This window comes from Ictalurus furcatus, chromosome 16, assembly GCF_023375685.1.
Source record: "Ictalurus furcatus strain D&B chromosome 16, Billie_1.0, whole genome shotgun sequence".
Taxonomy (NCBI): domain Eukaryota; kingdom Metazoa; phylum Chordata; class Actinopteri; order Siluriformes; family Ictaluridae; genus Ictalurus; species Ictalurus furcatus.
The window spans coordinates 7,464,643-7,483,110 of NC_071270.1; the positions used below are offsets into that span (position 1 = coordinate 7,464,643).

The 18,468-nt window shown below is 40.8% G+C and overlaps 1 protein-coding gene across 1 annotated transcript in view; it reads right to left on the bottom strand.

The window, feature by feature from the left end:
* Positions 1 to 6,527: 6,527 nt before the first annotated feature.
* The window catches only part of slc4a5b (solute carrier family 4 member 5b), a 53,070-nt gene continuing 41,129 nt past the window's right edge, over positions 6,528 to 18,468 (bottom strand). Inside the window, exons 20-24 of the mRNA XM_053645147.1 lie at positions 17,432 to 17,500; positions 16,905 to 17,078; positions 15,744 to 15,914; positions 15,342 to 15,426; positions 6,528 to 8,806 (exon numbers count right to left, since the gene is read on the bottom strand). Of these exons, the coding sequence (XP_053501122.1) occupies positions 8,790 to 8,806; positions 15,342 to 15,426; positions 15,744 to 15,914; positions 16,905 to 17,078; positions 17,432 to 17,500 (516 nt within the window). The 3' untranslated portion in view covers positions 6,528 to 8,789. The remainder of the gene's footprint in view (positions 8,807 to 15,341; positions 15,427 to 15,743; positions 15,915 to 16,904; positions 17,079 to 17,431; positions 17,501 to 18,468) is intronic.

Below are 18,468 nucleotides of genomic sequence, written 5' to 3' on the forward strand. Positions count from 1 at the left end.
ATTTTACTGTGGAATTTTTAGGTAAATGCTCTTCAAATCACTAAATCTGTCAGTATGTTTGAACTAGGATATACTTTTTATTTGATCATAAAAATGGACATTTCAAATTGCTAGATGATCAAACCCACTGAAATCGGTTCACAGTGACCTATGCTATGCTCACAATAAACATCCATTGATCTGAAAGATTGATGTTTAAAGTTTTTTTTTTTAAGTCTTAAAAATCACCTGATTTGTCAATATAATTGTGCACAGTGAGTTACTCGATGTTCACAATAAAGTTCAATAAATTTTACTTTAGAATTTTGGAGAAATATGACATTATTCCACTTCAGAGGTCTATACAGGTCTATACAGACATCAATTCTAATAAGTAGAAAAAAAATATTGGACAGTTCTTGTAAGGAAACTTCCATACTATATGCACACATCATGTGAAATGCATCCAAAATCATCAGAATGCTCACACATGCTGTAATATGTCTCCATTTTAGAGACTTGCATGGTTTTTATACATAGTTCTATTTAGCAATATATGTATACATTACAGAAAGAAATGCTGTAGAGCAAAGATGCCTTCAAAAAAAATTAAATTACATGTTTCTACATTTAAAAAAAAATATATGCAGTAAAGAGCAGTAAATAGTAGTAACTGAAACAAAGTCAATATTTGGTGTGACAAAAAAAAAAAAAACGTAGTCTCTAAGGAAATTAGCTGGTATGTTTTATTGAGCAGCTTGCAGATCCAGCCACAGTTCTTCTGGAGACTTTGACTGTCACACTTGCTTCTTATTTTTGTAGCAAAACCCAGCTGTCATGATTTCCCCTTGTGTCAGCGTTGCACTATTGCAGCGTGCTCGGAAAACCAAAGCACAAGCTCATGCACGAGCTCTTAGCTTTTCGGTCTTCAATGACATTCACTTTTGTTTACGTTGGACACATTGGATGTTCGGCAACCAAAAATATTCGGCCGAAAATAGCAAAAAAATCACTTATGGTGTTCGAAAAGGCAGAATAAATTTGACCGAACAATGACGTGTTTGATGACACGCCAAATAGCCTAGCAACCAGAGTGAGATGCGCGAATTCACGACCTCCACTTCCGGCAGCACGCTCGGAGCGATGAGGGAGCGCGTGCATGCACGAGTTACGTGCATGAGTGCATGCTTTTCGGATGTTGACAACCGTGACATTGTTTACTGTGGACACGTGCGTTTGTTTTGTTTCTGTTCCGGAGTATTCTATCACATTGCGAGACGTAAGGGAGTAGAGTACGGAAGCAGGTAAAGACGTATTTATTTAAGGGAACATAACATTAACAACGTATCTAACTATACTATATCTACTATAATACTCCGCGAGGTGTACAGGGACGCGAGCGGTATATATCCCGAATATAATCAGCCGTATATAACCGAATATAACCATTTTTTGCACTCTTGTCAATGCACTTTTTAATGCACTTTTTTGTTGTAGGCTACAGAGTATTACATTCTTTCAGCAGTCAGTTATAGGCCTAACATAAGCTATTCAAGGGGGGGTCAAAGATGACCACATAAATATATTTTTATTTTACTAATTTATTTATTTAAAGTTATATTGTGCCTTGTTGGTAGCCTATGCCTGCTGGAATGAAAAAAAAAATGTTCAGTGTTAAATAAATATTTTGAAATTGTAGTTTTTGTACTACAGCTCCTATTGGCCAAGGAATACAGGGAACTTGAGAGTATAACCCAGTTTGTGAGAGCATTTATGATGATGTTCGGGAGTCCATAATCTAAGGCTGATAAACCTGCCCTGCCGTTCACCCACTACTATATGCAGGCAAAGAGGGTGGCCTCACCAGAGCTCCAACCTGAGACCAACGAAGTGGTCTCACCTGCTGAGCTCCAGTTAGAGGTCAAATTAGCAATCTCGGCTCCAGAGCTCCAGCTCGAGATCCACGAGGGGGTCTCACCTGCAGGGCACCAGTTGGAGGTCCACGTGACGACCTCCTCCCCAGAGCTCCAGTATGAGACCCATGAGGTGGTCTCATATACAGAGCTCCAGGCAGAGGTCAATGTGGCGACCTCTGCCCCCTAGCTACAGCCTGAGATCCATGAGGTGGTTTCCACCACAGAGCCCCCAAGACATGTTCCTGCCTGAGGTCGACGAGGTGACCTCCCACACCAAGTTACTGTCTGAGGTCGACGAGGTGACCTCTTTCGCCAAGTTCCAGCTAAAGGTCAACGAGGTGACAATAATTGTCACGCTAAATTCCAGTTTGAAACTGACGTCATGACCAACCAGGTTCTGCTCATACCTGAAGCCAACGGCACGACCAACCAGGTTCTGCTCACGCCAGAAGCCGACATCACGACCAACCAGGTTCTGCTCACGCCAGAAGCCGACGTCATGACCAACCAGGTTCTGCTCACGCCTGAAGCCAACGTCATGACCAACAAGGTCCTGCTCACGCCTGAAGCCGACGTCATGAACAACCAAGTTCTGATCACGCCCGAGTCTGTTGATATGGACAACCACGTTCTGCTCATGCCCAAGTCTGTTAACATGGACAACCACATTTTGCTCACGCCCGAGTCTGCTGAAATTGGGGGGGGGGGGGTGGTTCTGTCACGATTACCCCTTGAGTCAGCGCTGCACTATTGCAGCATGCTCGGAAAAACGAAGCGCAAGCTTGTGCGCGAGCTTGGTGCGCAAGCTCTTAGCGAACGCATGCTTTTCGGTCTTCAATGACATTGACTTTTGTTTACATTGGACACGTGCTTTTGTTATGGTTATGTTCTGTCTCCGCCTCTATTTTGTCATTTGTTTCCCACACATTTGTTTCCCGAATGTGTGTCATCATTAGTTTCCGCTATCCTATGTTTAACCCATGATTACGTTTCTCATTTAAACCACTCGTGTCTTGTAGCACATTGCGTAGTATTGAGTTTATCTCATTACCAAGCGATTGTTTCCTTGTTTCTCGTTTCGTTTCATGTTTAATGACCTTGTTTCTCGTTCTTGACTCTGATTCTAGCCTCGCCCTATTTATGCCTGTTTGTATATCGCCTGACCTTTTGCATGTTATTAGACCGCGCTTTGGATTACCGTTTTGGATTTGTCTGCCTATCTCTCTAATAAACGTGTTTTACTGCACTTGCATTTGTCTTAAACCTCCATTATGTGGAAATGTTACACAAGTAGCCTTCATTGTGTTTTCTGTCTGAAAAGTGGTCTCTTACATAATATGCTGCTTTCTTTAATGACATACAAACATTTTTCTGCAACCATTTAATTTTGTGTTTTAAAACTGCTTGATAATGTACAAGTCATAAAATAAAAATCTATAACAAAGATAGAAATATGTGTAAAAAATATATTACATATAGATGTGATAACATATATTCAGTACTGTGCAAAAGTGTTTAGATTGGATTCTTCATCACCAAAAAATTATTTTATGACTGTTTTAAAGGCAAAGGGTTGTCATACTAAATATTGATTTTATTTAGGTAAAAGAATTTAATGACATTATTTTTGATAACATCCTGTTTCATATGAGGTGTGCATATAGTCTGGGAGATCCCCTGTGAGAATTGATCATTTATTCTTTCTACTTGATTTGATTTCATGTCTCTAAAAGCCACTGATGAGGAATAATGGCACATTTTCTCCAAAATTCTACAGGGAAAGTAATTGATCTTTATTGCGAACATCGAGTAACTCACTGTGAGCTGATTTCAGTGGGTTTGATCATCTAGCAATTTGAAAGGTCCATTTTTTATAATCGATTAAAAAGTGCCTCCTAGTTCAAACATATTGACAGATTCAGTGATTTGAAGAGCAATTACTTAAAGATTCTACAGTAAAATCCATATGAATTGATCTGACTGGGTTTAATTGTCTACCAATTTCATTTGTCTACCAAATCCATTTCATAATGGATTAAATCTTGCCTCCAGGCGCAATTATATTGACAGATCCAATGAATTTGAAGAACAAAGTTTAAAAGTCTATTGTAGAATTAATTGATCTTTATTGTGAACATAGAGTATGTCTCTTTGCACTGATCTGACTGGGTTTGATTGTCTACCAATTTGAAATGTCCATTTTATATTAGATAAAAAAGTACCTTCTGGGGTAATTATATTGACAGATCTGGCGATTTTTAATTGCAATTACTTTAAAATTCTACAGCAAAATTAATTGATCTTTATTCAGAGCATAGAGTAGGTGCTTATGAACTGTTCTGAGTGGGTATGATTATCTATCAATTTGAAATGTCCCTTTTACTTCAGTCTTAAGTCGAAGTAAAATTGTAATATTTTATTGTCAGACTTCTGTTAATAAACCATCTACACGTTTTAAAATGTATTTATGTTTAGATTTATAATAACAGCAGCAGCAACAATAAACCTATAGTTTTTAAAAAGATGTTTTAGTAAATGTATTTTTATTCAGCTTAATGTTTTACAACGTGTATTTAAACTTTTATAATGTAAAGAATTATTTAAAAAAAAAACTTTTAGTCTGAAAACTCAGAAATGCGGTCAATTTTTGGTTTTGTTACTTAATTTAAATGATCATTGTTAATTTGCTTTGTTGTGTAAGATATCGCGGACGCTCATTTTCTGCTTTCGGTGCCGTTACCGCTAAGTTTGTAAAAGCCGCGCCCCTAAAATTTATGTGCGGCTAGATTAACTGTGCTTTCATGAAGAGCGGCTGGTTTAACCGCAGTAGTTTGTGCCGGCTATTGCGGTAACACCGCAGGCCTACGCGCGTTTATTTTCAGAGTTTGTTGTCCAGTGTTTTTTTTGTCACTTAATCCTGTTGCCCTCCTCTGTGTTTTCCCTGTGCTTCAGGTCCACGTTTGCACGTTCGCTCTGTCTGCTTGCTCACAGTCTGCTCAGCGTCGTTTCGCCGTGACACACCGATTCACCAACCAGAGTTAGAACCCCGTCTTCGACAACAGCCTGTCAGCCCGGTCACACACCCTATTGCTCTCCCTCCTCCGTGGCGCATCGACTGAGCATCCGACCTCCACGCTGCAGATACGTGTGCGAATCCCGGCTTCGATCACGCTTCTTCCTACACAATCATATCTGCCCAACATTGAATAAATACCCGTTTAAGCTTCTTCCTTGTGTCTGTATTTTGCTTCTGGCTCCCCTCGTTCCTGTGGTTATAACACAAATGATATTTTATGAACTGCTTAAGGTGAAAGCCATTTTAACAAATGACACTAGCTGTGTTTACATGGACAACAATAATTCACTCTTAACCCGAGTAAGACCATAGTTTGATTAAGAAACTACCATGTAAACAGCAATTTTTACTTACCTTAATCTAATTAAGGTCATACTCAAATTAAGCTCTAATCGAATTAAGACATGTGGAGTACTCCTGTTTTAGTCGCATTATGGACATGTATTACAGACATGTAAACACCTTAATCACATTATGAACGTCGAGTGAGAGTTTTCACCGCATTCACCGCGACAGGACACGATCACACACGGCGGTTCTCAACATTTTACGGCGAACAAGAGAGTTCGGCTGCGTCCCAAACCGCATATTTGCCTACTATAGGCCTGTAGTGGGGAAAAATACATGTATCTCGGCTACTATATAGACGGTAAGTACGCAGTTTGAGACGCAGCCCACGGCTTCAAGCAGTTGTCTATTAGCATGTATAACATGACAAATAATTAACTGCACTTAGCGTTCGTAAAAAATTAAATAAAAACACCCAAAACTGTATACGGTACCATAACGAAGACGAACTGTATGTTGATACATGAAATTCTGGAGGGACGTCGGACGGCATGGCGCGGTGACATAATGACGCGGGCTGTTAATCTAATTATGTTCTAAAACATGTAAAACGGGAACATGACAGGAGTATTCTAAAAGCGACTCATGTAAACACCTTAATCACATTATTATCTTGATCAGAGTAAGGTCAATAATTAGATTACTGCTGTCCATGTAAACGTAGTCACTGACAAGTGCTTGTGTTTAAAGGTGGTTGTCTAGACACTACTTAAAAAACTTGTTTTCCACTATCAAAGCAACCTGGGCTTCCATAACACCTCAGCAGTGCCACAGGCTGATTGCCTCCATGTCATGCCGCACTGATGCAGTAATTTGTGCAAAAGGGGCCCTGACCAAGTAGTGAGTGCATAAATTAACCTACTTTTCATAAGGTCGACATTTCTGTATTATACATTCTTTATTCTAATATTTTCAGATACTGGATTTTTGATTTCCATGAGCTGTAAGCCATAATCAACAAGATTAAAAAAAAAAATCTTCAAATATTTCACTTTATGTGAAATATTTTTAAATTTTCCAAGCTATTCTATTTTTTTTTTAAAGATGCACCTGTATGTGTGCATAATTATTTCAATATAACCATATTATTTAATGTGTTCAGAATGCATTTTTCCTTGATGTTAGCTTGTTTTTTTTCAGGAGTCCACTGATTTGAGTTGATATAGAGGAAGATTCCAATATTAGAGTATTTTTTGATTTTTAAAATATCTTTATTTCTAACATACATTACATGACTTCACAAATTGACTGCACATTCACACATACAGTGCCCTCCACTAATATTGGCACCCTTGGTAAATATGAGCAAAGAAGGCTGTGAAATTGTTTAACCTTTTGATGTTTTAAAAAAATGCACAAAAATTCTCTGCTCTCATGGATATCAAACGATTGCAAACATAACACAGGTTTATCAAAAAAAAAAAAAATCTTCGTTAAATATAGGTGTGCAACAATTATTGGCACCCCTATGGACTCATATGAGAAAAATATATTTGAAATATATTCCCTATTCTACATTTTTTTTAGTACACCTGGGTGACTAGGAACAGGAAATTGTTCAATCATGACTTCCTGTTTCACAGGTGTATAAATATGAGGTAACACATGGGCCAAATACCCTTAGTCATTCATATCAATGGGTAAGACTAAGGAATACAGCTGTGATTTGCAGCAAAATGTTGTTGAGCTTAACAAAATGGGAAGTGGCTATAAGAATATAGCACAAGCATTGAAAATGCCTATTTCCACTATCAGGGCAATAAAGTTCCAGTCAACTGGAAATGTTATGAATCAACCTAGAAGAAGAGGATGTGTGTCTATATTTTCTCAACACACTGTGAAGAGTGGGTTCACAGCTGGATAATTGCAGAAGTTACTTTCATCCTGTGGTCAGAAAGTCTCCAAAACTAAAATCTGAAGTCACCTACATCACCATAAGTTGTTTGGAATGGTTTCAAGAAAAAAGCCTGTACTCTCATCCAAAAACAATATCAAGTGTTTTCAGTTTGCCAGACACTACTGGAACTTCAAATAGGATCAGGTTCTATGGTCAGATGAAACCAAAATAGAACCTTTTGCCAATAAACACCAGAGGTGGTTTTGGCGCACACAGAGAGATAGCCATATGGAAAAGTACCACATGCCCAAGGTTAAGTATGGTGGTGACTTTTTAATGTTTTGGAGCTGTTTTTCTGCCAAAGGACCTGGACATTTTGTTAGGATACAGGGCATCATGGACTCTATCAAATATCAACAGACATTAAATGAAAACCTGACTGCCTCTGCCAGAAAGCTTAAAATGTCCAGTTGTTGGATCTTCCAGGAGTACAATGACCCAAAACATGTATTAAAATCAACACAAAAATGGTTTACTGACCACAGAATCAAGGCCCTGCCATGGCCATCCCAGTCCCCTTACCTGAAACCCATAGAAAACCTGGGGGGTGAACTGAAGAGGCGAGTCCACCAGTTTGGACCTCAAAATTTGAAGGATCTGGAGAGATTCTATATATGAAGGAATGGTCTCAAATCCCTTGCCTCAGAGCTGTTATCTTGGCAAAGGGAGGTAGCACAAAGTATTGACTAAAAGGGTCCCAATAATTGTTGCACACATATATTTCACAAAGGTATTTTTTCATAAGCCTGTGTTTTATTTGCAATTGTTTGATATCCATGAAAACAGAATATTTTTGTGTTTTTTTTTTTAACAAAAGATCAAAAGGTTAAACAATGAAGGCAATTTTTCACATCCTTATTTGCTCATATTTACCAAGGGTGCCAATATTAGTGGAGGGATTAGTACATTCATTAAAATAGAGGAATTAGTGTAAACAACTAACAATAACTATCAATTTCAAACATATGCTAATATTGTAACACATAAGTTGATTTTAAATCCTATTAAACTTCAAATATATATTTTAAGTCAACAATCAATCTAAGTTACTTTTAGTACATTCTTATAGTTACTTTTTAATTAAATCCAGGGTCTACTGAAGAAATAGATTATTTTCAGATTCAATTACCTGGTTTTATTACGCACAAAGCAACACCAAAGCCTGACGTTGTGGTTTATTTAATAAATGACTGATTATTGTGCTATATAGTAGCTGTTCTTCTAGTAGAGAGTTCTGAAGTTCATTTATGTGCTATGTAATATAAAGGCTGCTGTTAACTGACCTAAGCAGTTGTTGTTTATAAAATTTCACATGTTCACTAGAGATGAAAATAATTTTATATTCATTAGACACTTAAGGCAAAGCACATGAAGTTTTAGGTTAGACACAATTTTTTCCTGTATTATTCCACCTTTAATAAACATTTCCACTCAAACAACAAATATTCTTATTTCAACGTAATGTGGTTTCACTGCCAGTCTCATGCTGCTGCTGGTAAATCCATCCCCTTGTATCTGGGCTCCACCTATACATGGGAGAGTGGCTGAGGTGGAGATGGATGGCAGGAGATCTTCATGTGCAGAGTGATGCTGAGGAAAGGTGAACAGGAGTTATAACACATTCAACAGGCCAGGCTTGCTCTGACAATTAAAAATAAATAAATAAAATAAATAAACATAAATAAATAAATCAATCCATATTCTATACCACTTGTCCTAGTGGGTCACGGGGAACCTGGGGCCTATCCCAGGGAGCATCGGGCACAAGGCGGGGTACACCCTGGATGGGGTGCCAATACATCTAGGGCACAATCACGTACACACACCAATTCATGCTGTACAGACACTTTGGACATGCCAATCAGCCTACCATGCATGTCTTTGGACTGGGGGAGGAAACCCCCGCTGCATGGGGAGAACATGCAAACTCCGCACACACAGGGCTGTAGCAGGAATCGAATCCCCGACCCTGGAGATGTGAGTCAAATGTGCTAACCACTAAGCCACCGTGTGCCTAATAATAATAATAATAATAATAATAATAATAATAATAATAATAATAGTAATAATAATAATAATAAGTTACCTAACATGACAATTAAACATGGGAACTAGTTTTATTGAAGTCACGAACTTTGAAAATTACCCAATGTAAATTTTCAATGGCACCTTGACATTTCAACAGCTGTATTAGGTTGTGTTAGATTTGACCAGTGTGACACAGGAAGGACATCTGTTATAACCAATTTGCAAACCCAAAAGGGAGCAATAAGCTTACATATAACATGATAATGAGCAGCAGCATTAGGAAAATGATGGTTCAGGGTTTACAGAAAGGTGAAAGGATGGATGAAACAAATTCAATTATCTGTGACTTGTATGTGAGTGAATGTGTGTGTGAGATTGGGTTGGCACCCTGTCCAGGGTGTCCCCCACTTTTGTGCCCTGAGTCCCCAAGGACTCAGGCCCCAACCTGGAGCCTATCCCAGGGAGCATCGGGCACAAGGCGGGGTACACAGTCCATTGCAGACCTTAATATCAGCTGGGTTAGTAAATTGATGGTTTATAAAAAAGGCTTTTCGATACTAAGGTGTCACACAAGAAATATCTCATGATGGGTAAAAGCAACAAGCTCTCCCAAGACCTGCACAACCTTAATGTTGCAAAACATATTGATGGAATCAGATACAGACATATTTCAAAACCTCTGAATCCTCCAGTAAGCACCACTGGGGCCATTATCTGCAAGTGGAAGCAACATCACTCTGTCATCAACCAGCCATGCACAGGAGCTCCTCGAAATATTTTTGACCAGAGAGTCAGAAGAATAGTCAGAAGAGTAGCCCAAAAGCCAAGGACCACTCGGAAAGAGCTCCAGAAACTCTTGGAGGCAGCAGGAGTCATCATCACAGAGAAAAAAATAGGCAATGCACTCCACTGCTCATGCTCACTCCTCAAGACTCCATTACTAAAGAAAAGGCATGTTGAAGCTCGTTTAAAGTTGGCTACAATTCATTTGGACAAGCCTATGAAATACTGGGAGAGTGTAGTCTGGTCAGACAAGAGCAAAATTGAACTTTTTGGCTGTCGTACTACACACCATGTTTGGAGAAGAAATGGCACTGTACATCAACCTTAAAACACTATACCAAGTTTGGAGGTGGAAGCATCATGGTGTGGGACTGTTTTTCATCACGTGGTACTGGCAGAATGAATGGAGCCCTTCACCAGCAGATTCTTGAGAAGATTCTGCTGCCATCCATGATGAAGATGAGACGTGGGTGGACCTTCCAGCATGACAACGATCCAAAGAATACAGCAAAGGAAACTCAAAAAAAAAAAAAAAATCAAGCCATTAGAATGACCCAGTCAATCACCTGACTTGAATCCAACTGAACAAGATTTAAAGACAATATGTTAAGAAGACTGGGCCAAAATCACACATGAATACTGCAGCCTATTAATTTCTACATACAGGAAGTGTCTTGAAGCTGTCATTACAAACAAAGCCTTCTCCACTAAGTATTAAATAAATTTCAGTTAGTGTGTTCAATATGTTTTTCATGTCTCATTCCACTTTATTACACATAACTTCATTTATGGACTTTAATGTTGTGAATTCTGTCATATCACAGCAAACCAGTGACTACATTTCCCATCCTGCACTGTGGCGACCTTCTCTCCAAAGCCCCAGTTGGAGGTCAACATGGGCACTTCCTCCCCAGAGCTCCAGCACGAGACCCATGAGGTTTTCTCATCTCCAGAGCTCCAGCATAAAGTGAAGTTCCTGTCCGAGTTCGACGAGGCGACCTCCCAAGCCACGTTCCTGTCCGAGGTCGAAGGGACTGCCTCCCAAAAGACGTTCCTGTCCGAGGTTAAAGACGGCCTCCCAAGACACATTCCTGTCCGGGGTCAAAGGGACAGCCTCCCAAGACACGTTCCTGTCCGAGGTCGAAGGCACGGCCTCCCAAGACATGTTCCTGTCCGAGGTCAAAGGCACGACCTCCCATGCCATGTTCCTGTCCGAGGTCGAAGGCACAGCCTCCCAAGACACGTTCCTGTCCGAGGTTAAAGGTATGGCCTCCCAAGACACATTCCTGTCCGAGGCCGAAGGGAAGGCCTCCCAGTAGACATTCCTGTCCGAGGTCAAAAGGATGCCTCCCAATGGACGTTCCTGTCTCAGGTGGAAGGGACGGCCTCCCAACAGACATTCCTGTGTGAGGTCGATGGGACAGCCTCCCAAGACACGTTCCTGTCCTAAGTTGAAGGGACGGACTCACACACCAGGTTCCTGACCGAGGTCGAAGGGACGGCCTCCCAAGACACGTTCCTGTCAGAGGTCGAAGGGACGGCCTCCCAAGACACGTTCCTGTCTGATGTCGAAGGGACGGCCTCCCATGCCACATTCCTGACTGAGGTCGACAAGGCGGCCTCCCACGCCAAATTCCAGCTAGAGGTTGACGAGGCGGCCTCCCACGTCAAGTTCCAGCTAGAGGTCGAACAGACTACCTCCCATGCCAAGTTCCAGCTAGAGGTTGAAGAGACGGCCTCCCATGCCACATTCCTGACTGAGGTTGAAGAGACGGGCTCCCATGCCAAGTTCCTGTCCGAGGTCAACGAGACGGCTTCTCAAGCCAAGTCCCTGTCCAAGGTCGACGAGACAGCCTCTCAAGCCCCGTTCCTGACCGAGGTCGAAGAGACGGCCTCCCATACAAAGTTCCAGCTAGAGGTTGAAGAGACAGTCTCCCACGCCAAGTTCCAGCTAGCGGTTGAAGAGATGGACAACCAAGTTCTGCTCACGCCTAAAGCCGATGTCACAACCAACCAAGTTATTCTCATGCTTGAGACTGATGACACAGCCAACCAAGCTCTGCCATCCTGCTCCACTGAGGACATCACTCTGCCATCCTGCTCTGCTGAGGACGTCACTCAGCATCCCTGCTTAGCTGAGGATGCCGCTCAGTGTCCTGTTCAGCTGAAGACGTTGCTCCACCTTCCTGTGCGGCCAGGAACTCCGCATTTCTTCCCTGTTGAGCCTCGGATGTCACTATGCTAGGCTTTGCTTCAGACATTGCTCCGCCTTCCTGCTTGGCCGAGGATGTCTCTCTGCCATCCTGCTCCGCTGAGGATTTCGCTCTGCCTCCATGTTCTACTGAGGACACTGCTCTGCCTTCTCGCCCTGCTGAAGCTGATGACCCAGCTTCTCATGCCTGGGTGCTGTCTGGTGGCCCTGGTGAGCTTGCCCCTCTGTCTGTTGGACAATGTCTGCCTCGGGGCCTGAGGGGCTGTGAAGACATTTGCCCAGAGGACCATTACTGCCAGGGGAGGGGAGTGTTTTCTGGCAATCCGAGAGCAGCGCCCTTGGGGGGGTTCTGTCATATCACAGCAAACCAGTGACTACATTTCCCATCCTGCACTGTGGCCTACAAACATGGCCGCCATGGACCGCAATTCCCAGAACACTCACCTTCATTCTAATCACGCACACCTGCAACCATTTCACAACACAATTACGACCACATTTTAAAAGGACCTTCTATGCATTCACTCTTTGTGAAGTATACGCTCAGTTGCCTTCTATCTCTGTCGTTACAAAGCCTTATTACCGTGTTCATTTATCCTGGTTTTGACCTTGTTCTTGTTTATGACCTTGTCTCTTTGCCTTGCCTAGTTTGGACTGTTTGCCTGATCGATTGACCCTTGTTGTTGTTTCGTTAAACTGCCATACCTGCATTTGCTTCTGTCTATGCCTCCATTACGTGACAAACTCTTTATATTTCCAGATTTCTTGAGTCAATACTGATGTCTGGTGAAAATATCATGTGAATAGCCTCATTGGAAATATATTTACTTTAAAAAAAATGTTCATGCATCCAATACTTATTTCCCCTACTGTAAGGGGAGTCACAAAAACTACCACAACCTAAACATGTGACATATCAAAACACTCAGCTCAATGATTAGAATTGTGTTAGGGGTATTCTAGTGATGTCAAGTCTACAAGCATTGGCACCCTATCTATCTAATCAACTCTACAAGTATTGATTGTCTGTCTATTTATCTAATCAGCTCTACAAGTACTCTATTTATCTATCCATCAGACTGGTCATGCTATATTGCATGATGCTACAATGCTCTGATTTTGTTTCCTCATGTTTTATTCCCTGTTTAATCCTGTTTCTCCTGTACTCCTAGTCCGTGTCTCACCCTGCCTGCCTGCATACTGCTACACTCAGCCCTGCTTCGCCTTCCCTATGGTTCACAGACTCTGATGCCGCCAAGCCAAGTTCAAATCCTGGCCTGACAGATGCACCAAGCCACGCTCCTTCACCAAACATCTCTTCCTGCAATTTTCCATCAATAATGTGTTCTGCTTCTGGATCCCAAATACCTTGTTGGTTGTAACAGAATGATCTGGCCAACGTGGACCCAGCAGAATCAGATCCCCTGCTTTTGGCCCTCTCTAGCCAATGTGATTTCCTTGAACACGCTGAGAACAACCTCACCTTGGCGAGCCAGAACAAGATCACCAGGCAGCTGCTAAACTGTATTTCAGCCCAGCTTACCCAGATGTCTCCTAGTCCCCAGCCCAGCCCATACCAGTTCTCCACTACCAGTTCCCCAGGCACCAGCTCCCCTCATAGAACCCCTTCTGCTTCCACCACAATGCTTCTCAGTAGACCCCACAGCCTGTCCTGTATTCCTAACCCATTGTTCCTTCACATTGGGGCTGCAGACAGAACACTTCACCTAAACATGGATACAGCAGACAGGTTTTTTGTGCAACCAGTTTTTTGGGGAGAGGGCTCCCATCCTGACTGGAGCCATTTCCCACCCTTCCTGCCCCACATCGGACATTGCGCCGCCTCCTTGCTCGCTGAAGACATTGCTCCGCTGAAGACATTGCTCCGCCTCCCTGCTCAGCTGAGGATGTCATTCTGCCTCTCTGCTTCACCATAGTTGTTTCTCCCACCTCTGGCCTCACTGTGGTCATTGCTTAAATCAGTGAATTCATCAGTCTGCAGCAAAAACAAACCCTGGAGCTCCAGTCACTCAGGGCAGGTCACTACCTGCACAGTGCACTACTAATGCTAAGGCCTCTCAGAGTTTATGCTCTCCTTTTGTTTCCTCATGCTTTGTTCCTAGTGTAATCTTGTTTCTACTTTACTCCAAGTCCATGTCTCAACCATCCTCCCTCCCTCCCTGCCTGCCTGCCTTCCTGCATATTCAGTCAATAAAACCCATTTAAACCTTTGCCCTTATGTCTGTGTTTTCTTTCTGGCTTCCAAATCCCTTGTTGGTTGTGACAATACTGATGAAAGTATTGAATATTCAGACATTCAGATAAGTGCAGATAAATTATAATTAAATTTATTTTTGCTCTTTAATCAGATTTAAGTGCAACATTAAAATAAAACCAATAAACATTTTTTAAAACACAGTAAGGTTAAGTCACTTGATGATCATGTCAGAAATGTCCAAATTTCATTTATATTTTAAAGCTTGCTTGTCTAGACATTTTTAATAACTCACTAGTTAATTTTGACATTAACAAAATATTTAATATTAATATTTTGTGTTTAGTTATTTTACTATCTTTGGATCAATAAATATAATAAAATATAACATAACACAATGGGTATTGTCCAAAAGCAGACAGATGCACTATGCTATTTAGGTCAGCTTCTTCATATCTCCAAATCCATCCATCCATCATATTCATATCCATCCATATGCTTATCCTACACAGGGTAAGGGGGAGCCTGGAGCCTATCTCAGGAAACCAAGGGCACAAGGCAGGGGACACCCTGGACGGGGTGCCAAACCATTGCAGGGTACAATCGCGTTCACACCCATTCACACACTACGGTAAATTTAGAGATGCCAATCAGCCTACAATGCATGCCCTTGGACTGGGGAAGGAAACTGGAGTACCTGGAGGAAACCCCAGAAGCATGGGGAGAACATGCAAATTCTGCACACACAGGGTGTATGCGGTAATCGAACCCCCAACCCCAGAGGTGCATACACCATATGCACTCCATATCAGACCATATCAGATTATACATCATGTCAGACATAGCTATTTATGACATCAGAAGCAGGAACTTTAAGGTTCACTCACAGTTAGGGTCAGGGGAGGATGATGTACATTCTGGTGGCTCCTTTGGTATCTTCACTGAGGTAAGACTATCACCGGGACATTTCAACTGGGAGAGACACAGAAACCACAATCTACTGCCGTACACTTAAATTTATGTAAACACACAACATTTAGCAGAGTATACATGCAGGACACACCAACTAAATCAAATGCCATGCTGGGACTGGTACATAGGAACTGTAGATTAAATAAATGACTCATACAGACTGCAGTAAAAGTTACACAGTGCCTCTTTAGCAGCACTGTGAAAACAAAGTGAAAAAATGCAGTGATTAATTACAAAACATTAAAACACATCAGAGCACATGAATGTTTTAAAGCATGTTAGCATGTTTGTGAAACAGGATTTATTTGTTCACTAACCTCCTCATCACTGTCATGATCTCTGCATTTGGCTTTCTTTCTCACTTTCTTCTTTTTCTCATCATCCTTTTTCTTCTTGTCCTTCTCAGGGAGGATGTCATCCAGCCAGGCCAGGTCATGCTGGGAGAAGACAAGGTCGAGCATCTTTCTCACTACCATCAGTCCCAGGATCTGCAAATAAGACATATCTCCAAGTTACATTACATTACAGCATTTTGCAGACACCCTTACCTAGAGCGAATTACAATTATCTAATTTATACAACTGAGCAGTTGAGGGTTAAGGGCCTTGCTGAATGGCCCAACAGTGGTAGCTTGGCAGTGCTGGGATTTGAACTCACAACCTTCCGATCAGAACGCCAATGTCTTAACTGCTGAGCTACCACTTCCCTAGGGCATCATGAACTCCATCACTTTGATAAGAGGTTTAAAATTTGAATATACCAACAAACTGAAAATGCAAAAAGAATGGTTCACAAGTATTTCCATACAATGCTTTTCCATTATCTAGGTAATGTTAGATGTCTAGTTGGACTTGTGTCAAAATGTTGAAGATGTTTGCCTTTCATTCGAGTAACCCTGACATATGTCAAGGTGGGTGTTAATCTAATGGTTTTGGTGCTCTGATATTAGTTGATATGTTTGATGACTCTTGAATTTTGTGGCTACATGTCTGCTTTGGCACTGCAGTTTGTTATTTTCAACCTTTTACGATTGCACCACCTTTTACGATTGGTTTGAATGACTGCTAGTTGAGTAGCGTTTGCTGCACTGGCATTCGTTACAAAACTTTGTATGTTTAGTTTAACCAATCAATCAATCAATCAATCAATCAATCTCTTTCTCTCTCTCTCTCTCTCTCTCTCTCTCTCTCTCTCTCTCTCCTTCCTACGACTATCTCTCACAACCATCTGGGCAACTTTTAGAAATTTAGTCTTATTATTATTGGCAACTTTAACATGTAACATATATTGGATTGTATTCTGCCAAATGGCTCAAAGTCAATGTTAAATACATATGACAAGTGGAGTAATATGAAAGGACAAAATTATACAAGTTGAATGACTACTGCTTGATATCTAATACAATACCAATGTATTCTTTTTTTTCTAATATACTGTAATCCATGAATCTGGAGGACAGAAAAAAGCATAGATTTTACCATGACAGGGAAAATAATTGCTGCCACAGTAGACTTGAGGATCCAGAGCACAGCCAGGCAAGTAATCTGGACTAAGGTGAAAAGATGCACCCGGCGCAGAGGTACATGGCGGAGGAAAACAAAGTCTGGCTGGTGCTTGGCGGGCATCAGGATAAGCTTCATCCTCTCCCAAAACTAAACGATATGATTAAGATGTTTTACATTAACACTGAGGAAATGTAATCTAAAGAAACTTATAAACATAGAAATGAACAGCAATGTGTATGTGTGGTCAGGATGGGGGTTGTTTATGTTTTTATACCTTGCAGTGTCCCCACACATATAGGAATATCTGACATTTGGCTGGTCCCCATGAGGAAAAATACTTTTTAAATGCATCTTTTATTTAAAAAAACAAAAAATGGAGGTTAAGGTTTGAGTTAGGTTTAGGAGTAGGCATGGAATCAATTACCTACATTAATAATTATGTCTGTGTCAATGTGTGTGTGTGTGTGTGTGTGTGTGTGTGTGTGTGTGTGTGTATGCACCTGAATGCCACTGAGAGAGGCTACTCCCATGTACAGGAATATGCCATAAAGTACTGGCATGGGAATATACTAGAAAAAAAGCAGATTGGTTAAAATATTACCATAGCAAAGGTTTCAGTTATATGCTGTTTTTATATATCCTTCACTAGCAACTGTTTTATCTTGTTTTATCCTGTTGGCTCAAATGCAATATTCTAAAGTCAACAGCTACTTGTTTCAGCTTCAGTACTATACTTTGATGAGAAAAGTAGACCCTAAAATGGCATAATGGTGCTAATTAGAATGAGGATGTAATACAGTTTCATAATGCTTTAAATGGAAAAAAAAAGCTATGATCTTATAGGCATAGGCCTTTAATGCATCATGTGTCTATCCAGGAAAAGACCTTAGACCAAAACAGTTAAACAATGAATACTGTAAACTCAATTTGTAGTTAGTTAAATTAAGCTCTTAGGACAGAAACATATGTGGAAAACTTGTCTAATACATGCATCATCCATTCAATTCATATCTACTTAACAGAAAACTAAAAACTAACCCCCCTCCCCTTTTTTCATCCTTTTTTTTTCAATTTCCACAAAACAAAGATGGACTGTTTCACAAAAAAATAAACATTTAAATCCTGAATTCTTGGATTTTTTTTTTTTAAAATTAATTTCCCATCTTTTAACAGTAAAATTGGAAATACGAAGAACAAATCTAAAAAGGGTTCCTTTTTAAAACTCATTTAATCTGCACACTCCAGCGACCCTACAGCGATATTAACTACAGTCTTCAGCCTTTTCAATTTGAACCCGAGCATAACAGAAGCGAGGAGGCTAATACAGAAGACATTACTCAAAATGTACATCAAAATGAAGACGATCAGAGAGGCGAGGAGGCGATAGTGTTGCAAAATCCATCGTGTCTGTGTGGCAACTGCACGTCTATGCCAACCAAGAGTGTTTGTTGTTCAAGGTAAGCATTTGGATTAATCTATCGTTTTCTGATGAAACGTATTCTAATATCAATAATTTTTTAGAGATTATCAGCCATCT